General features: G+C 54.4%; 1 protein-coding gene across 2 annotated transcripts; it reads left to right on the top strand.

The window, feature by feature from the left end:
• Window positions 1–381: 381 nt before the first annotated feature.
• On the top strand, window positions 382–26,744 carry LMNA (lamin A/C; the record flags this gene model as incomplete). Of its 2 annotated transcripts, none has more annotated exons than XM_080690429.1 (10): window positions 382–737; window positions 19,629–19,785; window positions 20,968–21,093; window positions 21,304–21,474; window positions 21,630–21,755; window positions 22,253–22,473; window positions 22,803–23,025; window positions 24,561–24,668; window positions 24,762–24,881; window positions 26,634–26,744. In XM_080690429.1, the coding sequence occupies 10 exons, from the start codon at window positions 382–384 to the stop codon at window positions 26,742–26,744; spliced, it is 1,719 nt and encodes a 572-aa protein (XP_080546555.1). The 2 variants fall into 2 exon arrangements, with proteins under 2 accessions (XP_080546555.1, XP_080546556.1); XM_080690430.1 differs by lacking the exon at window positions 382–737 and adding an exon at window positions 14,690–14,703.

Here is a 26,744-nt window from a genome sequence, read left to right as displayed (position 1 = left end):
CCCCAGGAGGCAGGCTTGGAGCTGAGAGCGCTGAGCAGGCAGGAACCAAGACCACGAAGCCCCGTTCGGACGACGGGGTGCTCGGGACAGGGTGGGGCGCGCCTGGCGCTTCTGGCCCGCGCTGGCGAGTGGCTGCCCCTTTAAGAGCAGTGGCCACGCCCCCCGGGAAGGACCTATTAGAGCGGGGCCGCGGCGCCGGTGACTCAGAGTGTTCGCGGGAGCGCGGCGAGTGCGCGGCCCACCCGAGCCCAGGTCCGAGCCCTGCGCGCGCCCGCCCGCCCGCCCGCCCGCCCCGGCGCTCCGCCCCGCGCGGCCCCCGTCCCTCGGCCCGAGCCCTCCCGGGACCCCCGCCCCGCGGGCAGCGCCACCACCCTGCCGGCCATGGAGACCCCGTCCCAGCGGCGCGCCACCCGCAGCGGGGCGCAGGCCAGCTCTACCCCGCTGTCGCCCACCCGCATCACCCGGCTGCAGGAGAAGGAGGACCTGCAGGAGCTCAATGACCGGCTGGCGGTCTACATCGACCGGGTGCGCTCGCTGGAGACGGAGAACGCTGGCCTGCGCCTCCGCATCACCGAGTCGGAGGAGGTGGTCAGCCGCGAGGTGTCCGGCATCAAGGCCGCCTACGAGGCCGAGCTGGGGGATGCCCGCAAGACCCTCGACTCGGTGGCCAAGGAGCGCGCCCGCCTCCAGCTGGAGCTGAGCAAAGTGCGCGAGGAGTTTAAGGAGCTCAAGGCGCGGTGAGTGAGTGGGGCCAGGTGGCCGCGGGGTGGGGAGGGCTCCGGCCGGGCCCGCAACTTTACCATCGAGCCTCCTCCCTCCCGCCGGGCACGGCCGCGGCGAGTGCCTGGCAGTGCCAAGCGGGGTCGTCAGGCGCGACAGGGGGGAGAGGGGCCTCTGGGAGCGGATGGAGGTTTAAGGAGTGGGGAGGACGTGGGGGCCAGGCGGAGGCCGGCGGCCGGGCCTCCACTGTCAGTGGGATTTGACAGTCACCGGGAGCCCGGGGGAGGGGCCTGAGCTGCGCAGAACCGGCCCTGCCGGGTCTCGGAGCCCTGGGCACCAGGGGCGCGCTGGAATGGGTGAAAGGGTCCTGTTAGAACTTTCTTGGCAGGCTTGGCACCGCGCCAACTTCGCCCAGGCTGGCTCTGAACACATGATACCCACTGAGACAGAGCGCCCAAGCTGGCCTCTGTCCAGGGGTGCTGAGAGAGGTCACCGAGGCAGGGCGGTCCCTTTCCCCGCTCCTGGGGTACCGCGTGCCCCCCCCATGACCTTTTCCGGGGTTCTAGGTAAGAGTCTCGAAGCTCTCCCTGGATCCCCGTGTGTCTGGGGCCTTTCTGGGAAGCTGTCGGGCCTAGCAGAACAGAACAGCGCCGGAGATCCGCTCCCCCGCAGCTCCCACAGCCCTTGGCCTGGCCGGCCCTGGAATGCAAGGGAGGGAGGGAGGCCCGGCAGAGGCTCCAGCTTAGGAAGCTGGTTTATTATGGCCAGGTCGGGGGGTACCCTCCTCCTGGCCCTCTGCCTGCTGGCTGGGGGGGGGGGGGTTCTGGCCTTCCCTTCCTCAGAGCAAGCCACTTACACATTCCCAGCCCAGCCAGAAAAGTCTGGCCCATCCTCCGCTGCTGACGTTTTGATCTTTGCCTTATTAAACTGCTGGAATACAGTGACATTTTTGAAATCCAGCCGTTGGGCACTGGCGGGCACTCCCACTTCACCCCGCCACTGCCCCACCTTACCCCACCCTACTTGACTCCACCTTCCTTTCTCAAAAGGCCTCTGGGACGGGAAAGTTTCGGCCGTCTTCTTCCAGCCCTCAATGATTTTGATTCTTTCTCTCTCTCTTTCATGAAGAGCAGGGCCAAAGGGCACCCAAGGCGTTTGGGCGTCCCTAAGGGGCAATGGCTTTGACTTCCACTCCTCTCATCCCTGGTATTGTCTCCTCCAAATTCCTGCCGCACGTCGGTCCTTCTCTTCGCTAGCCCCCAGCGCCAGGTGGTGGTCAGCCTCCTGAAAGGCCGATGGAAGTCATGTGGGGAGATGGGTTCAACCTTTATTTCTGCTGAAAGGGCTCATCTCTCTTTCCAGGCAGTAGCATGAACAATTTAGAAAGACAGATAGGAAAGCAGGGTGTGGTGGGGCACACTTGTAATCCCAGTACTTGGGAGGCTGCTGAGACAGGAAGATATGTGGCCAGCCTCAGCTACTTAGCAAGGCCCTCCACAACTTAGTGAGATACTGTTTCAAAATAAAGAATAAGCCAGTGTGGTAGTACCTGCTTGTAATCCCCAGCATTTGGGAGGCTGAGACAGAAGGATTGTGGTTCTAGGACAGCCTCAGCTACTTAGTGAGGCAACTTTGCAACTTAGTGAGACCCTGTTTCAAAATAAAGAATAAAGAATAGGGCTTGGGCAGCGTGGTGGCGCATGCTTGTAATCCCAGCATTCGGGAGGCTGAGACAGAAGGATCACAATTTGAGGACCGCCTCAGCTACTTAGTGAGGCCCTTTGCAACTCAGTGAGACCCTGTTTCCAAATAAAGAATAAAGCCGGGCGTGGTGGCGCATGCTTGTAATCCCCGCGCTTGGGAGGCAGAGACAGGAGGATCATGCAGGTTCGAAGCCAGCCACACGCGCTGGCTTAGGAGACCCTGTTTCCAAATAATAAAAAAAAAAAAAAGTAAAAATAGGTCTGGGAGTGTAGCCCGGAGGTAGAAGGGTTTCCAGGAACCCCAGTACCACACACACACACACACACACAAAAGAATAAAAAACAGGGCTGGGGGTGCAGCTCGGAGGTAGAATGCCCCTGGGTTCCATCCTCAGTACCGAAAAAAAAGAAGTCCGTGAGTGTAGCCCAAAGGTAGAAGGCCCCTGGGTTCCAGCAGCACACACACACAAAATGTTCTTAGCAGATGTGGAGAGGCACTGGTGGGGAAACGGCCCTCTGAGTCTAGAGCCTCCTGCTCCGCCAGCCACGCCAGTCTGTCTCTGCCTTCTGGTACAGCTGTCCAGGCCGGGGACACTGGGCGACCGACCGACTGAGGGGGGGGTGTGTGCACGTGGGGCAGGGTGGGGGCGGAGTGTGTACTTGTTATATTTAGCTACCTGCCTCCTTTCTCACTGATCCCAACTGGGGCGGCTGGGCTTCCGGCAAAGGGAGGTGGGTCTGCGGACCTGGATCCCAGGCTACAGGGAGGTGGAGTACAGAAAAGAGTGGACTCAGACTGGGGTGTCTGTCCCCGGCCTTGTCCATGGTCGGAGGAGCCGGGACTGCTTGCGCCTTTTTTATTTTTTGTTTTTGTGCTACTAGCCATTGAGCCCAGGGCCATTTCACCTCTGAGCTACTCCTTCAGCTCTATTTTATCTTTTATTTTGAAACAGTGTCTCACTAAGTTGCTGAGGGTCTTGCTAAATTGCTAGGGTGGCCTGGCCTGCAGTATGTGGATATCCTCCTGCCTCAGCCTCTTCAGCACTAGGATTACAGTTGGCTGTAGCTGCCGTGCTCAGGTGGACTGGAGAGGCTAGAATGGAGAGTCTGGGGGAGGAGGAAAGGTGTGGTCCCAACCCCTCCCACCAAAGCCTGGTAAGAAGGTATTGTCAGTTTAATGGTTAATTTAAGTACAGAGTTCAGGGCCAGGCTTGGAATCCCAAAGCTAGCTGTCTGTAAGGCGCTGTGGCTATAGTAGGTCCAGCCTGGGTACTTTAACCACACCCAAGGTTTGGACACCCTCCTCCTCCCCCTCCTCCTCCTTTTTTTTTTTTTTTCTCAGTAATAGGGTTGAAACCAGGGGCATTCTACCTCCAAGCTATACCCCCAGCTCTATTTTTTATTCTTTATTTTGAAATAAGGTCTCACTGAGTTGCAAAGGGCCTCGCTAAGTAGCTGACGCTGGCTGTGGCAGTGAATCCCCATCCTCATGTCTCAGCCTCCCAAATGCTGGGATTACAAGCCTGCGCCCCGTGGTGGCAGCCCCTCCTCCTCCTCCTCCTCCTCCTTTTTCTTTCTAAATCCAGCTACTCCCCAGTCCTTTTTATTTTTTATTTTGAAATACCGTCTCGCCAAGTAGCTGGGGCTGGCCTGGAGCCCATGATTCTCCTGTCTCAGTCTCCCAAGTACTGGGATTACAAGCATGTGCGCACCACCACGCCCTGCTGGGAGCCTTCTTGTTGGACTGGGTTAGAGCCTCAAAGAGAAAAGCTTCCCCAACTCTCTGTCTGTCTGTCTGTCTCTCTCTCTCTTCTTCCCCCTGGGCTCCAAGGGATTTAGAAACATAAATCCAGGGAGAATGGGAAGGTTGGTAGCGCTGGGCAAGGCCCCCTGGAGTCCAGCCTTGGAGCTGGGCTCCACCCCAGGCAAGGCAGCTGGCAGATGACTCAGACCTGCCCCCCTCCCTCCAACCCTGGTGGCTTTACCAGAGACTCACAGGAGACAGGGTGGAGACCGCAGAAGTCTTAAAGGGAAGGGTTGGGGGACTGAATGTCTATCTTCTGCGCCCCCCCCATTTCATCTTGGGGTTCCTTTCCTGCCTCTTTCATTAGGATTTCAAGTGGTACTAGATCCAGGGCTCTGGGCAGACACCAAGTGCAAACATTTAGAATGCAGAATTGAGCAGGCGTGGTGGCGCAAGTTTGTAATCCCAGCACTTGGGAGGCTGAGACAGGAGGATCACAGGTTCACAGCCAGCCTCAGCTACTCAGTCTCTCTGCAACTTAGTGAGACCCTGTTTCAAACTAAAGGATAAAATAGGGCTGGGGGTGTAGCTTGGAGGTAGGATGCACCTGGGTTCAATCCCTAATACTGCAAAACCATAGAAGAATGCAGAGTTGATTCCCGAGGTAGGGCTTGGGCTGCAGGATGGTCGCAGGATCTGTGACTTCCCGTGGGGAACTATTGGAGGAACGCTGAGTCAGAACTGGGGGATCCCAGGCCCACAAAGCGGAAGTGCCTCTTCCCCCCACGAGGCCCTCATGCTCTATGACTTCCTGGATTGCCTGCCTCGCGTGGCGCCAGCGTGGACAGCAGGAACAAGACCAGCCCGGCCTCAGGTGCAGAGGACCCAGCGTGTTCTTCCCACTCAACTGCGATTCTCTAGCTGGGGGACAGTTTGGTGAACTGAGGCTCAGCGCGGGGCCAGTGACTTCTTACTGCTCGGCTCCCCTGCCAGGGCTTCTTAACACTGGGGGCCTTCACGTCAGCCCGTATTTTGGAAAAGACAAAGGACCCCGCCAAGATGTGGGAATTCTCTACCTGGATTATAAGGTGGCCGTGCCCTTTGGCAGGGCCATTATTAGGTTATTATTAGGAGGTCTTGGAGGATCCCTGGACCCTTGCTCTTAGCTCAGGGTGCCTCCTAGTATTACCTCTCCAACCCCCAACCCCCAGCCCACATTCTAATTGGAAGGTAAGAAGCTACAGCTAAGCCTGGGGCCTGAGAAATGCTTACAGAGCTTCGGGAAGGCAAGAGAACCAGGAAGATCACAAGTTCGAGGCCAGCCTCAGCAATGTACTGAGACTCTGCTAAAATAAATAAAAATAAGGCTGGGCACGGTAGAACATGCTTGTAATCCCCACATACGGGAGGCTGAGACAGGAGGATCATGGTTCACAGATGGCCTCAGCTACTTAGCAAGGACCTTTGCAACTTAGTGAGACTCTTTTTAAAAAATAAAGATTGCCGGGCGTGGTGGCGCACGCTTGTAATCCCCGCGCGTGGGAGGCTGAGACAGGAGGATCGCACGGGTTCGAAGCCAGCCTCTGCTATTTAGTGAGGCTTTCAGCAACTTAGACCCTGTTTCCAAATTAAAAAATATATATATTTTTATATTTATATATATAAATACATATTTATATATGTATTTAAAAAGGTCTGGGAGTATAGCCCGGAGGTAGAAAAGCCTCTGGGTTCCACCCCCAGTACCACACACACAAAAAATAATAATAAAAATAAAGATTAAAAAAATAGGGCTGGGGGTGTAGCATCCCCAGTACCACTAAATAAGTAAATAAATAAAAAGCTGGGTGTGGTGGTGTACACCTGTAATCCAAGTACCTGAGAGGCTGATACAGAAGGAGTGCGGGTCCAAGGCCAGCCTCAGCATCTTAGAGAGGACTTCAGCAACTTAGACCCTGCTTCAAAATGAAAAATAAAGCCGGGCGTGGTTGCGCACACTTGTAATCCCAGGCTGAGACCTGAGGATCACAGTTCGCAGACAGCCTCAGCTACTTAGTGAGGCCCTCTGCAACTCAGTGAGACCATATTTCAAAATAAAGACTAAATAGCCAGGTGTGGTGGTGCACACTTTTAATCCCACCATTTGGGAGGCTGAAACTGGAGGATTGTGGTTCGTGTCCAGACTCAGCTACTTAGTGAGGCCCTTTGCAACTCAGTGAGACCCTGTTTCAAAATAAAGAATAAAAAAAATAGGGCAGGGGTATAGCTCAGAGATATAATGCCCCTGGGTTCCATCCCCAGTACCACTAAATAAATAAATAAATAAATAATAGGGCTGGGAGTGTAGCTCAGAAGCAGAATGCTTCTGGGTTCCATCCCCAGTACTGCAAAAAAAGAAGAAAAAAAACAGGGCTAGGGTGATTGCTCAGAGGTAGAATGCTCCTGGGTGCTCAATCCACAGTAACACACACACACACACACACACACACACACACACACACACACACACACACACGGCTCAGTGTGTAGGAGAGAGGAGAGAGGAGAGAGGAGAGAGAGAGAGCTCCCCCAGTGGCTGCCCCGGCCTCCAGGAGTCTGAGACTTACTCTTGCCTGCCTTGCGCCCCCGGGCCCTGCCCCTAGTCCCCACCTCCAGTAATTCTGCAGCTCAGTGTTAGGGTCAGGACTGAAGCCAAGGACAGCTGGGGGACAACTGGTAGGAGATGCCTTTGCCTACAGCTGGGCCTCTGCTCCTCCCCCAGCCCCTCACCACCACTAGCAGCTGTGGTGAGACCAGCCTGGCTCAGGCCCGAGGCGGCCACTAGCTACTGTTCCTCCCCTTCTTACCCCCACTGGGTATGGTGTACTAAAGGTGTCATGGCGCCTGGCCCTTAGCCTCCCTACCTCCTAGGCTCAGCCCTGCCAGTACGCTGCTGTGTGACCTTGAGCCGATCCTCTTCCCTCCTGGGGTTCCCCAGCTAGGAGAGAAAGGTCCCCAGAGATCCCTGGGGTCCCGAAGTAGTGCAGTGACCCACAAAGTAAGGAGCCCTCTCCGGTGTCCAGCCATTCACAGTAAAGTCGAATTAGATCTACGTGAATGTAATTGACAGCAGGTGCTATTCTCAACAGAAGAGCTTCCCACAAGCAGCAGATTAAACAACATCAGTACCCGGCTTGATTTCCCAAAGCCGGTGTGTGCGAAATGGTTAATTTTTGTGATTTTCCCCTCTTGGCACCTGCTTTGTTTTTGTGGCCGGTAGGAAAGGACAATTCGTGTTCAGTGCGGCTCCTTCAGGGCGGCAGAAGGGACTGTATCAGGTAGCCAGACAGGGACGGTTGGCCCTGGAAGGCTTCCATTGGTTGACCTGGGTGGGGCCGGAAGGCTGGCCTTAGAGTTGGAGGCGGGACTGTTACCTTGCGCTGCCTGGGATTTGTGATTGGACAGCACCTGGCGCAGAGGGAGGTGACCTTGACCTGCCTAAACTTCCGACATTCCTGGGCTCAGACTGGCTTCCCAGCTGGGCTGGGTTTCCAGAGCAAAGCAGGGCGTTGGTGGCCGGCTCTTGTAACCCCAGCGCTTGGGAGGCTGAGGCCGGAGGATCGCAGTTTGCAGACAGCCTCAGCTACTATTTAGTGAGGCCCTTTGCAACTCAGTGATACCCTCTTTCAAAAAATAAAGAAAAAATAGGGCGGGGGCTGTAGCTTGGAGGTAGAATGCCCCTGGGTTCCATCCCCAGCAACACACAAACACACACACACACACACACACACACACACACACACACACACACACTTGGTCTGAGTTCAGAGGTAGAATGCCCATGAGTTTCTCAGTACAAAGAGAGAGAGAGAGAGAAGAAGAGGAGGAGGAGGAGGAGGAGGAGGAGGAGGAGGAGGAGGAGGAGGAGGAGGAGGAAGAAAAAAAGGAGAAGAGAAACAAAATTTGGGAAGGGGGCTCTTCCCGCTGTCTGGTTGTGAGAGAGGAAGCCGGGATCCTGCCTGTTGAAGCCAGGAATAATTCTGGCTGGGAGCCTGGGCCCGGCAGGGCAGCTGAGTCACGGTAGAGGGCGAGTGTGGAGTGGACGGAGAGTGTGGAGTGGACAGAGACCCAAAGCTTGCGGTGGCCTCTCCTTGAGAACTGCATTCAAGTTGCAGAGAGGGAGAGTAATACATTCGATGGGGGGCCAGCGGAGGAAGACTGGATGCACGATTCCCTTTGGGGCTGGCTCAGGGGAGCTAACGGGTCTTTATTCGAGGGGGTCCTGTCTGGACAGTGGAGAGGAAACTATCCCAGGTTGGAAAAGGCGCCCCCTTTTATCACAGCTCTGGCACTGCCGCCCCCTGCTGGTGGGGAGAGAGACTGCATCTTCCCAGGTTCAGCTGGAATGCAGCGGGAACTGCCTGCCGAGTTCCTCCCCCACTTCCTCTCCTTACCCTGGGGTGGGGCCCGGCTGGCTCTGGGAGCTGTCAGCGGTAACAACCCTGTGCCACCAGATAGGAGGCTGAAAAGTTTCAAGAAAGGACTGCTGAGGCAGGGCAGCAGGGCGTGGGGGCGTGCACCTGTGATCTTAGTACTTGAGAGGCTGAGACAGGAGGATCACAGATTCTAGGCCAGCCTCAGCAACTTACTGAGACCCTGTTTAAGAAAAAGGAGGGGGGGTACGTGGTGGCGCACCCTTGTAATGTCAGCATTGGGAGGCTGAGAAGGGGATCCTGGTTCGTGGCCAGCCTCAGCTACTTAGTGAGGCCCTCTGCAACTCAGTGAGACCCTGTTTCAAAAGAAAGAAAGAAAAAAAAAATCTGATCATATAGCTCAGAGGTAGAAAGCCCCTGGGCTCCATCCCCAGTATCAGAAAAAAAAAAGGGGGGGGGTAGAGGTGTGGAGGTGAAGGTAGAGCTCAAAGATAGACTGCCCCTGTGTCCAATCAGCAGTACCAAAAAATACAAAACCAAACCAAACTGCTGAATTGGCTTTTCGTGAGGGCCCCCTAAAGGCCCCACCGTCCAGCCTGTGGCCCTTCCCTGTTCCCCTCAGCACCTTCTACCTCCTTTGGCCTCCTTCTCTGCCTGACTCTTTTTTTTTTTTTTTTTTTTTGGTGGGTCCCCAGGCTCCACCCTGGCACTTCTTGGGCAACAGAGGAATGTGTGCCAGAGCTGGCCAGGGCCAGGGCCTGCACAGTTTGGCGGGGAGGAAGCCAGCCTGCCCCCGCTCCAGAACCCGGGTGCCCTGGCCCCTGGCCCCAGCTCCTCTCCCTCTACACAATGCCACGTTGATACGCCCAGCAGCTGTGACTCAGGCCTGGCCCCCCGCCAGTCCAAGCTCCGCCGCCGCTGGAGCCCCGTCTGAACATGTCCACGGGCCTCCTACCCTGCTCGGCACCACTGCCCCCCAGCCAGCCCCTCCCAGCTCCTGGAGTGAAGACCCGGCTTTGTCTTGGGGTGGACAGCTGGGAGCCTGGCTGCTTGGAAGGGGATCTGAGAGGCCCCAGGCCCTGGGCATGTGTGGCGGGTGTCACGCCCAAAACAGGCCCAGGGAAGCTAAGCCGAGCCAGCTGTGGGCACAGGCGCCTGTGTGGGGAGGTCGGGCAGTCCATACCCAGGCCATGTGCTTTCCAGGTGCAGGTGCCCAGAACAACAGGGCTAAGGAGGTCCTAGTGTTTTTTTTTTTTTTTTTTTTTGGTACTAGGGGTTGAACCTAGAGGCATTCTACTACCTTTGAGCTACACCCCCAGCCTGATTTTTTAATTTCTTATTTGGAAACAGGATCTCACTAGGTTGATGAGAGTCTCACTATTTGTTGAGACTGTCCTCTAACCCTTCTGATCTCCTGTCTCAGTCTCCCAAGAGCTGGGATTACAGGTGTGTGCCAACATACTCAGATGTGTGTGTGTGTGTGTGTGTGTGTGTGTGTGTGTGTGTGTGTTACTGGGGATTAAATCCAGGGACATTCTTCCTTTGATCTATATTCCCCAGCCCTTTTATTTGTTTGTTTGTTTATTTTGCGGTGCTGGGGTTGAAATCCAGGGGTATTTTACCTCTGAGCTCTACCCCCGGCCCTATTTTTTTATTCCTTAATTTGTTTGTTTGCTTTTGTGGTACTAGAGGTGGAACCCAGGGGCTTTTCTACCTCTGGGCTATACTCTCAGACCTATTTTATACTTTATTTGGAAACAGGGTCTCAGTAAGTAGCTGAGGCTGGCTTGGAACCTGTGCGATCCTCCTGTCTCAGCCTCCCAAGCGCTGGGATTACAAGCATGCGCCACCACACCCGGTTGTTTGTTTGTTTGTTGTGGTACCAGGAATGGAACCCAGGGGCATTCTACCTTTGAGCTACATCCCTAGCCCACATTTTTTACTCCTTATTTTTAAACAGGGCTCACTGAGTTGCAAAGGGCCTCACTAATAGCTGAGGCTGTCCATGAACCGTGATCCTCTTGTCTCAGCCTCCCAGATGCTTAGATTATAAGCATCTGCCACCATGCCTGGCTTTTATTTTATTATTATTATTATTTTTTTTTTTTTTGCGGGTCTGGGGATGGAACCCAGGGGCATTTGACCACTGAGCTATACCTCCTGCCCTATTTTTTATTCTTTATTCTGAAACAGGGTCTCACTGAGTTGCAGAGGGCCTCACTCAGTAGCTGAGGCTGTCCGCGAACCGCGATCCTCCAGTCTCAACCTTCCAAATGCTGGGATTACAAGTGTGCGACACCACGCCTGGCTTTTTTTTTTTTTTTTTGAAACAAGTTCTTGCTAAGTTGCTGAGGATCTGACCTCAAACCTGCAAATCCTTCTATCTCAGCCTCCCAAGTACTGGGATTACAGGCACGCACCACCATATCCAGATCCCTGGTTCCTCATTTAAAGTCCTCTCCAGAGAGGGCTGGTGCCTCACATGCAGGGGTGAGGAAGCCCTTACATTGAAAGTGGGCCCAGACCCACAGGCCAGCCAAGAAACCAACAGTGGTTTCCTTTGGGCAGTGGTTGCTTCTGGTGGCTGCATGCGAGTGTGTGTGTGTGTGTGGGGGGGAGTGGGTGAGGGCAGTTGGGCGTGGCAGATTCACTAGGCTGACATACCTGTCTCCCAGGCTCTCTGGCTGGGTCTCTGCTACCTTCTGTGTAGCCTGTGTGCGACCCATCATACCTGGCCGGCTGTCCGTCCGTCCTTCCTTCCTTCCTTCCAGGGCCTCTTGCATGCTGGGCATGTTCTCTACCACTGAGCTCTACCCCAACCAACCATGCAGTTTTCTGTGTTCTGTCCTGGTCTGTTGTGTCCTAGGGTGAACTGGTAGGCAGACTTTTCCTGCCCAAGCCTGCCCTTCTCCAACTGTAAGCTTCCCCAACTGTAAGCACAGGGATTGGTCCAAGGGAAAGTCCTTCTAAACCGGGTGTGGTGGTGCATGCTTGTAATCCCAGCATTTGGGAAGCTGAGATAGGAGGTTCGCAGACAGCCTCAGCTACTGAGTGAGGCCCCTTGCAATTCAGTGAGACTCTGTTTCAGAATAAAGAATAAAAAAAAAAAAAATAGGGCTGGAGGTATAGCTTGGAGGTAGAATGCCCCTGGGTTCCATCCCCAGTACCGCAAAGAAAGGAGAAAGAAAAGAAAGAAAGAAAGAAAGAAAGACCTTCTAGGAACCGTAAGCATATGAACCACCTAGTCTCAGGGCATGCAAAGGACACAGAGAAAAGACCCCAGATAGCCAGGCTTGGTGGCACATGCCTGTAATCCCAGTATTTGGAAGGCTGAGACAGAAGGATCACAGGTTCAAAGCCAGCCTCAGCAAGTAGTGAGACTCTCATCAACCTATAGAGACCCTGTTTCAAAATAAAAATAAAGTAGGACTGGGGGGTGTAACTCAGTAACTCACAGGTAGAACGCCCCTGGGTTCAATTCCTACTCAGAGAGAGAGACAGACAGACAGACAGACACACCCCAGAGCCAGACAGGGTGGCCTACCCCGTAATCCTGGTAGTTGGGAGGTTGAGACAGGAGGTTGATAGGTTTGAAGCCAGCCTCAGCAACTTAATGAGACCCTATTTCACACACACACACACACACACACACACACACACACACACACACATTAGAGCAGCACATGGTGGCCCACTTCTAATCCTAGTACTTGGGAGGCTGAGACAGGAGGATCGCAGGTTCACGGCCAGCCTCAGCTACTTAGAAAGGCCCTCAGCAACTTAGTGAGGTCTTGTTTCAAAATAAAGAATAAATAGGACTGGGGGTATGGCTCGCGAATAGAATGTCCCTAGGTTCAATTCCCAGTTCCAAAAAAAAAAAAAAAAAAAAGGGCTGGGGGAAGACCCAGACCCTACAGGTAAAACACCTGCTCCAGCTGCCAGCTGCAGGGCGCGGCTGGGCTGGTCGGGGCTCAGCTGAGGTGTGGGAATGGGTGTGGAGGACCAGAGGATAAACTACTGTACCAAGAGCTGCCAGAACAAACCAGTGGTGGATCAAATATATAAAGCTTTCTATATTGAATATACATTATCTAGCTCATTTATATGTAAACAATAAGATTTTCTAAACAAAGAGAAGTGTGCTTTGTAAATGAAAGGCGGAGAACCAATAAAAGCTGGGCGTGGTGGCAGTTTATGCCTGTAATCTAAGCTACTGGAAAGGCTGGGGAAGGAGGATCTCAAAATTGAGGCCAATCTGCAGCATTTAGCCAGACCTTCCCTGCCTCAACCTAAAAAATAAAAGGTGCCGGGGTTGGTGGTTCACGCTTGTAATCCCAGCATTTGGGAGGCTGAGACAGGAGGGTCAGGGTTCGCAGACAGCCTCAGCTACTTAGTGAGGCCATTTGCAACTCAGTAAGACCCTGTTTCAAAATAAAGAATAAAGCTGGGCATGGAAACGCATGCCTATAATCCCAGTCCTTGGGAGGCTGAGAAAGGAGGATCACAGGTTCGAAGCCAGCCTCAGCTATTTGGTGAGGTTCTCAGCAACTTAGTGAGACCCTGTTTCCAAATAAAATATAAAATAGGTCTGGTAGTGTGGTCCAGAGAAAGCCCCTAAGTTCCATCCCTAGTACCACCAAAAAAAAAAAAAAAAAAAAAAGAATAAAAAATAGAGGTGTAGCTCGGAGGTAGAATGCCCCTGGGTTCCATCCCTAGTACCATAAAATAAAATAAAATAATAAAAGCGTTAGCCAGGTGTGGTGGCGCACGCCTGCAATCCCAGTACTTAGGAGGTTGAGACTGGAGGGCCACAGATTGAAGGACAGCCTCACCAACTTAGTGAGACTTTCAGAAACCTAGTGAGACCCTGCAAGGGCTGGGGGTGTAGCTGGGAGGTAGAATGCCCCTGGGTTCCATCCCCAGTACTGCAAAAAATAGATAAATTAAAGGGCTGTGGGTGTGGCTCGGCCGCAGAGCACCCTGCAGGGTCACAGGGCCGAGGTCCAGAGCTCCTGGAGGAGCTGGGGGTCTGGGACTCCCAGGCCTGCCCAGCCACAGGGGGCGCCCTCCTCCCGGAGGCAGGAAGCGCGTGGCGGGCGCGGGGCCTCCGTGCAGGTGCAGGTACAGCGCAGGTGCAGGTGCAGGCCCGGCGTGATGGGGAACTCCGGAGGCCGCTGGTGAGGCCCGGCGGGCGGGTCGGAAGCTGCCCCTCGGGTGGGCGGGCGTTCCCGGCGCCGCCTATCTCCAGCCCCTCCCGCTTCTTATTTTTAGCCCGCGTGCAAAGTGGGCCCAGCCGGTCTGTCTCCCAGCCAGGGGAGGAAGCGCGGGCCTCTCCCTCCCTGCTCCGCACGTTGCGCCCAGCAACCAGGCCCAAACAGCCGCCGGCTTCCATATCTGGCATCTGAAGCTGAGCTCAGGACGGTGACTCAGTGGGCGGGTCAGCCCAGCCCGTGCCCACGCAGCCCCATCGCCCAGCAGACCCCAGCCCTGCCCAGCTCTCTCTTTCTCTCTTTATATTTAATTTTTTAGTACTGGGGATTGAACCCAGGGGCATCAACCCCCAGCCCATTTTTAAAATATTTTATTTCGAAACAGTGCCTTTCTTGCTAAATTGCTGGGGCTGGCCTGGAACCCTGTAATCCCAAATAGTGGGATTACAGCCGTGCGCCACTGCGCCGGCCCAACTCTCTCTCTCTCTTTTTTTTTTTTTTTCCTGCGGTACTGGGGATGGAACCCAGGGCATTCAACCTCCGAGCTACACCCCCAGCCCTATTTTTTATTCTTTATTTTGAAACAGGGTCTCACTGACTTGCAAAGGGCATTACTAAATAGCTGAGGCTGTCGGGAACTGAGGTCCTCCTGTCTCAGCCTCCCCAATGCGGGGATCACAAGGGTGCGTCTCCAGCTCTTCTTTTACCTTATGTTTTTATCTGCGCCCCTCTTTTTTCCCCCGCCCCACCTCTCCTTCCGCACTGGGATTCCCAGATGTGGGATGAGTTAAACAGGATACCCCCCCAGAAGCTGCTGGGATGCAGCCACTCCTGTGCGTGGGAGACCTGGACGGATGCATGTTGGTGCCAGGCCTGGCACAGGACTCTTGACAGGCAAAGCCAGGGTCTCCCCTGTGTGCACAGAGGATTTCCCGACCCCTGCCCTGGTATTGTCCGCCTGGGCGTGGGACACCTGAGCTGCCCCGCCCTACCCTTTCCTCGCTGCCAGTCCAGTGCTGGGAAGAGGCACCCAGCACCAGCGGACCGGGGCTGGCGGCACCACTACCAGCCTGTGCCTCGGTCCCTGCCTCCCCTAGGAAGGAAATGGCTCGGGTGGTGGACAAGCAGGACTAGGGAGGGGGACTCTGCCCCGCACTCCCCTCCCCCCACGTTTCTTGGGCTGTGCGTGTCACTCCTGGCCACAGGGCTCCCCAGGTCTGAGTCATGAGCCAGTTGGCGATAGTGGCTTCTTCCCCAGAGACGGGGGCTCCCCGATGGCTGAGTCAGAAAACCACAGAGGCTCCTCCCAGCCTCCCTCCCTCTGCTTGCGGTTTCCTTCATCTGCAGGATGCATCTGGTCCTTTTTTCGTCTCTCTTTTTGGTGGTCCTGGAAACCTCCAGGCGGGAAGCGGTGGTAGCCCCTTTGGTTTAGTCGAGGCCGGCATGTCCCGGCCGGTGCTTCGCCAGAGGTTTCCAGCTCTGCTGACTGCTTGCCGCAGGACCCTTAAAGCAGTTCTCTCCCTGCTGCAGTTTCCGTAATCACATAGTAGGAGAACCCGTCTCAGGGGGTAGCCGTAAAGATGAACTGTGTTGCCAGGTGTGGCGGCGCACGCCTGTGATCCCAGCACTTGCAAGGCCGAGACAAGAGAATCGTAGGTTCGAGGCCAGCCTCGGCAATTTAGCTACACTCAGCAACCTAGTGAGACCCTGTTTCAAAACAAAAAATAAAATAAAATAGATCTGGGGTTTGACTCAGAGATAGACTGCCCCAGATTCTATCCCTAGTACCACACACACACACACACACACACACACACACACACACACACACAGATTAAATGTGTTGACATTGTAATATTTAGAGTAGTATCAACTACAAAAAAGTATTTTTTCTTTATTTTTTTTTAAATTTTAATTAATTAATTTATTTATTTATTTTTTGGTGGTACTGGGGGTGGAACCCAGAGGCTTTCTCCCTCCGGGCTATACTCCCAGACCTTTTTTATATTTTATTTGGAAACAGGGTCTCACTAGGTTGCTGAGAGCCTCACTAAGTAGCTGAGGCTGGCTTCGAACCTGTGCGATCCTCCTGTCTCAGCCTCCCAAGCGCAGGGATTACAAGCGTGCGCCACCACGCCCAGCTTAAATTTTAATTAAAATTTTTTTTTTTTTTTTTTTTTTTTAGGTCTGGGGATGGAACTCAGGGGCATTCTACCTCTGAGCTACAGCCCCTGCCCTATTTTTTATTCTTTATTTTGAAACCGGTCTCACTGAGTTGCAAATGGCCTCACTAAGTAGCTGAGGCTGGCTGCAAACCGTGATCCTCCTGTCTCAGCCTCCTGAATGCTGGGATTAAAAGCGTGGGCCACCACGCCTGGCTTATTTTTTAATTTTGAAACAGGTAGAGTGGTAGAGGCGGGCCTTGGACTTGCAATCCTCCTGCCTCTGCCTCCCAGGTAGTGGGATTCTAGATGTGAGCTGCTGTGCCTGCTTTAGTAAGCTCTGTGTAAGTGTTTGCCCTTACAGTCACGCACCATGTAGTGATGTTTCTGTGAGTGACACGTCTCTCCGTGTCCCAAGGATTCTATCATCTAGTGGCATGGTAGCTCTCTTAGCTGGCATAAAGATGCTTGTAATGTTCAAACAGCAACAAAACCGCCTAAAAATGCATCTCTCAGGATGTAACCCCATTGCTAAGCAGTGTCTGACATGACCACGTGTTGGCTGGTACCACCACCTTCGGGAGCTGCGGGAAATAAAGAAGTTAGACTGGACAAAAGGACCTGACTCCTGTGCATGTGGGAACAGAAACTCAGGCGACAGGGACTGCACATCTTCATTTCCTCAGAGTCTGCGGGGCACTGCCAAGGAAAGGATATTTCCAGGGAGAATCCCTGGAGCCACCTCCTGGCCCCCGAGGAAATCAGGGAGACAGGGCTAACTAAGGAGGATGCCTTTGAATCAGGTCTGCAAGCTCGCCCTGCCCACCTTTCCCAGTTCAGGCCGGCCGGCTCTAGGAGAATGTGCGTGTGTGTACGCGCGTGCGCGCGTGTGTTACCGGGGATCTGGGGCATTCTACCTCTGAGCTACATCCCAGGCCTTTTTATTTTTTATTTGGAAACGGTCTCACCAGGTTGCTGAGGGTCTCATTAACTTCCTGAGGCTGTCCTCGAGCCTTGCGATCCTCCTGTTTCAGCCTCCCAAGTGCTAGGATGACAGGCGCGTGCCACTCTGTGCCCGGCTTGGTTCTCTAAATTCTGAGAATCTCCCACATGGCCAGCTGCGGCCCTTGGCCTCCGGCTGCCAGCCTTGGAGCCGGCCCAAGGGGCGTGGAGTCTCTGTCCCGCTTCACTTTACCGCCGCTTTCTCTGCGTTCTTCTTCTTCGTTTCCCTCCCTCCCCCTGCGGCTGCCTCAGCTTCGGAAAAGTTCTGAAGTCATGGAAAGTTGGGGCTGTGCGCCCAGCCAGGGGCTGGGCCGGATGACAGCCAAAACCTGAGCTGGGTTTTGACTTTATTTTTAGCTTTTCAGGCTGAGACAGAGGGGAGACGTCCTCTGGTCTCTGGGAAGGGCCTCTTTTTGCAAGAGACAGACATCATCGGTGCATTAAACAGGGCTGGATGGAGCCAGCAGGCTGCCGGGCCTTGCCCTGCCTCTGGGTATCCCTCATCCCCCAGTGGAGCCCCACGGAGGAGGGCTCCTTATTTGGCAATGTCTCCTACACCCCCGAGGTTCTGCAGGTCTAGCCTTCTCTCTCCCAACTCAGAGTGAAGTGTTGGGCCTGGTGCAGCGTAGGGCATCGTGGGAGGGGAAGAATGTTGGCAGGGCGAGCTTCCCCTCCTGGGCAGGGCTTCTCCCGCGTGGCCTGGCCTGCCCACGGCCCATTTTCCTTTTCTCCCATCTGCCTCTGCCTGCCGTGCCGGGCGCATGCTTGAGGACTGATTTGTTACAGATGGAACTGGGAGTGAGTGGACCTTCCCGGCCACTCGGCCACTCACTGGGTCTGTTGCTCTCCCTCAGTGCAAGGGCATTGTAACGTCTGGAGAGCGCTTGGCTTCTCTGGATGTTATTTATTTATTTATTTATTTGCTGAGGTACTATGGATGAAACCCAGGGGCATTCTACCTCTGAGCTACACCCCCCAGCCCTATTGTTCATTCGTTATTTTGAAACAGGGTCTAAGTTACAGAGGAGGGCCTCGCTAAGTAACTGAGGCTGTCTGCAAACCGCAATCCTCAGGTCTCAGCCTCCTGAATGCTGGGATTACAAGCGTGTGCCACACCCGGCTTTATTCTTTTATTCTATTTTTTTATTTTTAGTGATTTTTTTGTTTTTTAAGAGTCTAAGTTGCTGAAGGTCTTTGCTAGCCTCAATCCTGTCTCAGCCTCCCAAGTGCTAGGATTACAGGTGTGCGCCACCACACCAAGCCTTTATTCTTTATTTTGAAACAGGGTCTCACTGAGTTGCAAAGGGCCTCACTATTAGCTAAGGCAGGCCACGAACCATGATTCTCCTGTTTCAACATCCCAAATGCTGGGATTACAAGTGTGCGTCACCATGCCTGGCTACTCTCTGGAGGTTTTTTTTTTTTTTTTTTTTTTTTTTAAGAAAATAGAACCTTGTTTTCAGTTCTCTGGATGGAGTAACCAAGATGCAGGAGGGCTGAGAGGCCTTAAAGTTTTGCCCAGTGTGCTCCCGACTAAGATACAGGTAGACCTGGTATTATACACAAAGTCCAGGACCCCTGGGGGAGAGAGACCACCACCACACACAATAATGCAAACACCAGAAGGGGTGTATTGGGGAACTAGCTGGAGCTCGGGTCCAGGTCCCTCCAACGCAGTGGAGTCTTGACAAGGACCCCGAGTCTTTGCTCCAAGGCAGTTTTATACATTTTAGTCATTCGGGTGGGCTGTGATTTACATTTCAGTCACTCAGCTGTGATTTACAAAGGAGTTATCTTTAAACCAAAAGGAATCTTTGCTGCTGTTATTACAAGCAATGGACAGGACACTTGGTGCCTCCCATTCGGTTGGTGCCCCTGGGCTTGGTTGGAAGTTTTTCATCCTGACCCAGGTGCCAAAACTGGCACTCAACTGCTAGTTGTATTACTGGGAAACTGAAACTCAGGCCTGGCATTTGCTGGATGGATGAAGCCCGTCATGGCCCCGCTTTGGTCCAACACTGGCACCTGGAGACATGTGGAGGCCTGGGCCCAGCGGTAGGGCTTTGGATTCTCTGAGGGCTGATGGAGGCTGGGGCTGCTCTGGTCTGTGCAGATCCGACCCTGAGAGAGGATTGATTGGTACCACACACCTCATTGTCTTTGCGGGGCTTCTCACTGGACCTTCCTTCTCCGCAACCCCACTTGTACCCAAGGGTCTGGGAGAGAGGACCGACACCTTAGGGCTTAAGCCGAGAAGCCTCAGGCACCGGGGGCCCTGCTCCCCTGCTTCCTGGAGGGAGGGAGCCTCACTGAATAGACAGTGGGTGGGGCCCAGGGAGGAGAAGGTTAAGCCCTGTGTGGGAAGGGGCCTAGACAAAGGTGGCCCTGTGTCTGTGGGAAGGACGGGAAGGGAGAGAGGGGGAAATGGCAGTCATATCACGAGAATCTAGCATTGCCCCAGGCGCGTTCCTGAGCCCTGAGTCATGGGAAGGGTGGAGAAGCAGAAAGGGGGTTTGGGGAAACCTTGCGGGGAGGTGGGAGCCCAGCCCCAAAGGCAGGCAGTGCAAACAAAACCCGAAACGCGGACGCCCCCTGCTGGTGGTCAGGAGCACAGCCGAGCCAGCTTCCCTGGGACCCCGACTCCATTGAAACCTGCTCTTTCCTTTCTTCTTCAGCAATACCAAGAAGGAGGGTGACTTGCTGGCCGCCCAGGCCCGGCTCAAGGACCTGGAAGCTCTGCTCAACTCCAAAGAGGCCGCGCTGAGCACTGCTCTGAGCGAGAAGCGCACGCTAGAGGGCGAGCTGCACGACCTCCGCGGGCAGGTGGCCAAGGTAGGCCTCCCTCGGGCAGCCTCTCCAGGTGTCCGTTCTGACCTGTCACTCAGAGCCAGCGACCCACCCTAGCAGGACTCTGCTCATCCTGACCACAGCTCCTCCTTCTTTGAGTTAGGATTATCCTGTTTGTTGTAGGACCTAGCACAGTGAATTGAAAGTAATCCACAACCGGGCGTGGTGGCGCACGCTTGTCATCCCAGCATCTGGGAGATTGAGACTGGAGGACCGCCATTTGAGGACAGCCTCAGCTACTTAGTGAGGCCCTTTGCAACTCAGTGAGACCCTGTTTCAAAATAAAGAATATAAAATAGGGCTGGGGTATAGTTCGGAGGTAGAATGTCCCTGGGTTCCATATCCAGTACCGCAAAAAAAAAAAAAAAAAAAAAAAAAAAAAAAGGAGGAGGCTGAGACAGGAGGCTGTCAGGTTCACCGACAGCCTCAGCTACTTAGTGAGGCCCTCTGCAACTTAGTGAGAACTTGCTTCAAAAATAAATAATAGGATGGGCATGGTGGCACACGTTTGTAATCCCTGCACTTGGGAGGCTGAGACGGGAGGATCAAAGGTTCACAGACAGCCTCAGCTACTTAGTGAGGCCCTTTGCAACTCAGTGAGACCTGTTTAAAAAAAAAAAGAATTAAAAAATAGGGCAGGAGGTGTAGCTCAGAGGTAGAATGTCCCTGGGTTCCATCCCCAGTACCAAAAAAAAAAAAAAAAAAAATCAGGCTGGGGGGTGTAACTTGGAGGTAGAGTGCCCTGTAAGTTCAGTCCCCAACACCACACACACACACACACACACACACACACACACACACACACACAATTGAAGAAACTGCTATTCCTAGTTTCACAGCTTCAATGTGCTTGGGGGCCAGGCTAGACTCAGTGGGAGGCTCCCACCCGTAGACCACAGGGAGATGGGAAAAGCCGCCGACCTACGCTAAAACGGATGTGCAGTCCTCTCCTCCTGGCCTCCGGCCTCCAACTGCCTGTGCTCAGCCCCTCCGGAACACGCTGACCAGCCGTCTTTTTTGCAAAATGAGCATCTCAGCCATGCAGTCCCCTGCCCCGACCCCTTTAGAGGATCTTTCTGTGGCACACACATGGGCGTCTCTTCTCCAGCCAGCCCCTGCCCACTGGCCCAGCCACCTCTCCCTGAGCCCTGCCTGCTTCCCTTGCAGCTCGAGGCAGCCCTGGGGGAGGCCAAGAAGCAACTCCAGGATGAGATGCTGCGGCGGGTGGATGCTGAGAACAGGCTGCAGACCCTGAAGGAGGAACTGGACTTCCAGAAGAACATCTACAGTGAGGTAGGGGCCGTGCTTTAGGGGCCTGGGCCGTGGCAGACAGCAGTCTTGGGCTAGGGGATCAGCTGCCTGAGTGTCCTGCACTCGGGGACAGCACACCACTCCCAGAGCCTCCGTGGGGTGAGGGCTGGGCAGGGAGCTTGGTCTCCGGGTCTCAGACCCCAAGGAAGCAGTTATGAATTGGTCTCTGTCTCCTACGGCCAACCCTTCCAGGAGCTGCGTGAGACCAAGCGCCGCCATGAGACCCGGCTGGTGGAGATTGACAATGGGAAGCAGCGGGAATTTGAGAGCCGGCTGGCGGACGCCCTGCAGGACCTGCGGGCCCAGCACGAGGACCAGGTGGAGCAGTACAAGAAGGAGCTGGAAAAGACGTATTCTGCCAAGGTGCCCGTCCTCCCCCGGCGCCCTCCCCGCTCTGCGCCCATTGTGCCTCTGGGGCCCCCGGGGATGGTGGCCCAGCCGCGGCCTGAGGCTGCAGCAGTGAAGCTGTCCTCGGGACCCTCCAGCTCCCTGCAGCTCTAACCCTGTACTCCCTGCAGCTGGATAACGCCCGGCAGTCCGCTGAGCGGAACAGCAACCTGGTGGGAGCCGCCCACGAGGAGCTGCAGCAGTCCCGCATCCGCATAGACAGCCTCTCTGCTCAGCTCAGCCAGCTGCAGAAGCAGGTGATGCCCCAGCTCACCCTCCTTCCAGGCCCACTGGGTGGGCCCCTGGCAGGTCCCCTGGGAGGGGCAGGGGCAGACCTGGACCCCAGACTGGAATTTGGAGTCCCATACCTCCTTGCCAACCTGGCGTTCGCTTCCCAGAGCCTGGGTTTTCCCGTTTCAAAATGGAAATCATAAGCCGGGCGTGGTGGCGCACAGTTGTAATCCCAGCACTTGGGAGTCTGAAACTGGAGGATCGCACAGATTCAAAGCCAGCCTCAGCTACTTAGTGAGGCTCTCAGCAACTCAGTGAGACCTTGTTTCCAAATAAAGTTTAAATTTGGTCTGTCTGGGAGTGTAGCCCAGAGGTAGAAAAGTCCCTGGGTTCCATCCCAGTACTGCCAAAAAAAAAAAAAGTCCTGAGTGTCCTGACTCCTTAGCCAGGCCCCTCCCTCTCCATACGTGGGGCCCGTGGGAGTTCACCAGACCCTTGACACCCCTACACCCCACCCCTGCAGCTGGCAGCCAAGGAGGCGAAGCTTAGGGACCTGGAGGACTCCCTGGCCCGTGAACGGGACACTAGCCGGCGGCTGCTGGCGGAGAAGGAGCGAGAGATGGCGGAGATGCGGGCGAGGATGCAGCAGCAGCTGGACGAGTACCAGGAGCTGCTGGACATCAAGCTGGCCCTGGACATGGAGATCCACGCCTACCGGAAGCTCCTGGAGGGCGAGGAAGAAAGGTGGGCTGGGAGCCAGGCGTGGTGGCACACGCTTGTCATCCCGGCATTTGGGAGGCTGAGACGGGAGGATCGAGGTTCTCAGCCAGCCTCAGCTGCTTAGTGAGGCCCTCTGCAACTCAGTGAGACCCTGTTTCAAAATAAAGAATAAAAAATAGGGCTGGGGGTGTAGCTCAGAGGTAGAATGGCCCAGGGTTCCACCCCAGTACTGCAACAAAAAAAAAAAGAAAGAAAGAAAGAAAAAAAAAAAGGTAGGCTGGGGGAGTGAGGGTGCCGCAGCCTCCACCTGTGGCTGGCCTTGACCGAGCCCTGCCTTGTCTCCCCCTCCCCAGGCTGCGCCTGTCCCCCAGCCCCACCTCGCAGCGGAGCCGAGGCCGCGCCTCCTCTCACTCTTCGCAGACGCAAGGCGGGGGCAGCATCACCAAAAAGCGCAAGCTGGAGGCCACCGAGAGCCGCAGCAGCTTCTCCCAGCACGCGCGCACCAGCGGGCGCGTGGCCGTGGAGGAGGTGGACGAGGAGGGCAAGTTCGTGCGGCTGCGCAACAAGTCCAGCGAGGTAGGCGCGGGCCTGCGCTCTAGGGACGCGGCCGAGGGCCTCCCGGCGCGCTGCTTAACCTGCAGGAGCCTCGCTTTCCCCACCTGGACAGGGGTGAACTGTGGCTCTGATTTGTTGAGAAGATGACAGATAAAGTATCAGTGTCCCTGGCCCAGCTTAAGTGTCCACCAAGTGTGGCCCTGGCCCTTAGGGGCAAGAACGGGGAGGTCGGGCATTGGGCTGGGGAGAGCCTCTGGGTATAGGGCTTTTTTTTTTTTTTTTTTTTTTTTGTACTGGGGATCCAGCACAGGGGCTTTCTACCTCTGAGCTATGCTCCCAGACCTAGTTGTTGTTGTTATTATTAATTTTTGTTTATTTTGCAGTTCTGGCAATGGAACCCAGGGGCATTCTATCTCCGGGCTACACCCCCAGCCCAATTTTTTATTCTTTATTTTGAAACAAGGTCTCACTGAGTTGCAGAGGGCCTCACTAAGTAGCTGAGGCTGTTCTCGAACCGCGATCCTCCTGTCTCAGCCTCCCAAATGCTGGGATTACAAGTGTGTGCCACCACGCCAAGCTCCCAGTCCTATTTTTTATTCTTTATTTTGAGACAGGGTCTCACCAAGTAACTGAGGCTGGCCACAAATCTGCGATCCCCCCTGCCTCAACATCCCAAATACTGGGATTACAAGCATTCGCCACCACGCCTTGCTTACTTATTTATTTTGACATTTTGTAGTACTGGGGATTGAACCCAGGGGCATTCTACCTCCAAGCTTCACCCCCAGCCCTATCTTTATTTTGAAACAGGGTCTCCCTAGGTTGATGAGAGTCTCACTACTTGCTGAGGCTGTCCTCAAACCTGGGATCCTCAGCCTCCCAAGTACTGGGATTACAGGGGGGTATCACTATGCCCAGCCTTCTTTATTTATTTTTATTTTATTTATTTATTTATTTATTTATTTGGTGGTACTGGGGTTTCTGGAAGCCCTTCTTCCTCCGGGCTACACTCCCAGACCTATTTTATATTTTTGAAACGGGGTCTCTTACGCCAGCACGGCTGGCTTCGAACCTGCGCGATCCTCCTGTCTCTGCCTCCCAAGCACGGGGATTACAAGCGTGCGCCACCATGCCCAGCTATTTTATTTTATTTTACTTTATTTTTGGTGGTACTAGGGGTAGAACCCAGAGGCTTTCTACCTCCGGGCTATACTCCCAGACCTATTTTTTTTTGGGGGGGGTGGGGGAAACAGGGTCGCACTAAGTTTCTGAGAGCCTCACCAAGTAGCTGAGGCTGGCTTCAAACCTATGCGATCCTCCTGTCTCAGCCTCCCAAGCGCGGGGATTACAAGCTTGCGCCACCACGCCCGGCTTTATTTTGTTTTGTCTGGGAGACAGGTTCTTACTGTTGTCCAGGCTGGTCTTGAGCTCCCGGGCTCAGGTGATCCTCCTGCCTCAGCCTCCTGAGTAGCTGGGACTCCTGGTGTGTCCCAGGAGGGAGATGAGCTAGGAACCTGGTCAAGCCCGCCCCTTCCTCTTCCCTCCCCTCCCGGCAGGACCAGTCCATGGGCAACTGGCAGATCAAACGCCAAAATGGAGATGACCCTCTGCTGACTTACCGCTTCCCACCCAAGTTCACCCTGAAGGCCGGGCAGGTGGTGACGGTGAGTCGAGGCTGGGGCGGCCTTAGGAGGGGATGGGCGGGCCTGAGGTCAGGAGGGCTCACGTGAGGCCTCTCCCTAACCCTCTTTCTCCAGATCTGGGCTGCAGGAGCTGGGGCCACCCACAGCCCCCCTACGGATTTGGTGTGGAAGGCGCAGAACACCTGGGGCTGCGGGAACAGCCTGCGCACAGCTCTCATCAACTCCACTGGAGAAGTAAGTGTGCAGGGGCCGGACCAGGCTCCCCCTAGCGCCCAAAATGGGAGCCTGCTGCTCCCAACCAGAGGAAACCCATTCAGGGCCTCTTTCTTTCTTTCTTTCTTTCTTTCTTTCTTTCTTTCTTTCTTTCTTTCTTTTTTTTTTTTTTGGTGGTACTGGAGGGTGGAACCCAGAGGCTTTCTACCTCCGGGCTACACTCCCAGACCTATTTTATATTTTATTTGGAAACAGGGTCTCACGAAGTTGCTGAGAGCCTCACTTAAGTAGCTGAGGCTGGCTTCGAACTTGCGTGATCCTCCTGTCTCAGCCTCCCAAGCGCGGGGATTACAAGCGTGTGCCACCACGCAGGGCCTCTTTCTAGTATAGTCCCAAAGTCCCCATCCACTGGGCAAATAGATGAGGCTCTTTAGGGTTAATAGTTTGGCCAGGGTTTTACAGCCACCGGTTCAAGATCCAGGACTGGGACACAGCTGTGTCCCTTAGACCAGCCATGGGGGCTAGAACTGGGGCAATCTCATTACACATGCCTTCTGCTGAACCTTGAGGCTGTTAATGGTAGTGGTGGTGCACATGTGTAATCCCAGCACTTGGGAGGCTGAAACAGGAGGATCACAGGTTTTCAGCCAGCCTCAGTAACTCAGTGAGACCCTCTGCAACTTAGTGAGACCCTGTTTCAAAATAAAATAATAAAATAGGGCTGGGGGTATAGATCAGAGGTGGAAAACTTCTTGGTTCAGTTCCTAGTGCAAAAAAATAAGTGCCGGGCGTGGTGGCGTACACTTGTAATCCCCGTGCTTGGGAGGCAGAGACAGGAGGATCGTGCAGGTTCGAAGCCAGCTTCGCTGGCTTAAGAGACCCTGTTTCCAAATAAAATATAAAAAAATAGGTCTGAGAGTGTAGCCCAGTAGAAGGGTTCCATCCCCAGTACCACCGACAGGCGTGGTGGTGTACACTTGTAATCCCAATACCTGAGATAGGACCACAGGTTCATGGACAGCCTCAGCTTCTTAGTGAGACCCTGTTTCAAAATAAAGAATAAGCCGGGCATGGTGGCGCATGCTTGTAATCCCCGCGCTTGGGAGGTGGAGACAGGAGGATCGCGCAGGTTTGAAGCCAGCCGTGCTGGCTTAAGAGACCCTGTTTCAAAATAAAAATATTAAAAAAAATAGGTCTGGGAGTGTAGCCTGGAGGTAGAAGGGCTTCCAGGAACCCCAGTACCACCAAAAAACAAAACAAAAACAAAAACAAAAATTCCTAATACCACAAGAAAAAAGAAGCCAGACATGGTGGCACATGCTTGCAATCCCAGCATTCAGGAGGCTGAGACAGGAGGATCGCTGTTTGTGGACAGCCACTTAGTGAAGCTCTCCGCAACTAAGTGAGACTCTGTTTCAAAATAAAGAATAAAAAACAGGGCAGGGCTGTAGCTCGGAGGTAGAATGACTATGGGTTCCATCCCCAGTACCACAGAAAGAAAGAAAGAAAGAGAGGGAAAGAAGGAAAGAAAGAGAAGGAAAGAAGGAAAGAAAGAAAGAAAGAAAGGAAGGAAGGGAAGGAAAGAAAGGTCCACACTCCTAGCCTGAGAGCTGGACAGTGTCCCTGAATGAAAGCCAGCTCCTTAGCCCCAGTGCCACTGAGGCAGGGCCAGCAGCAGGCTGTGCAGGGTGCAGCCCCGGAGCTCGTGGTGGGTGGACTCGCGCTCCCTGGCCTTCACCCCCCACCCTTGGGCCTGGTCCCGTGTCCCCGCAGGAGGTGGCCATGCGCAAGCTGGTGCGCTCGGTGACCGTGGTCGACGACGACGACGAGGAGGATGGGGATGACCTGCTGCATCATCACCACGTGAGTGGCAGCCGCCGCTGA

Source organism: Muscardinus avellanarius (assembly GCF_963383645.1).
Source record: "Muscardinus avellanarius genome assembly, chromosome: 3".
NCBI classification, from domain to species: domain Eukaryota; kingdom Metazoa; phylum Chordata; class Mammalia; order Rodentia; family Gliridae; genus Muscardinus; species Muscardinus avellanarius.
Note: the sequence above shows the minus strand (reverse complement) of the source record. Positions and strands in the feature narration are given on the sequence as shown.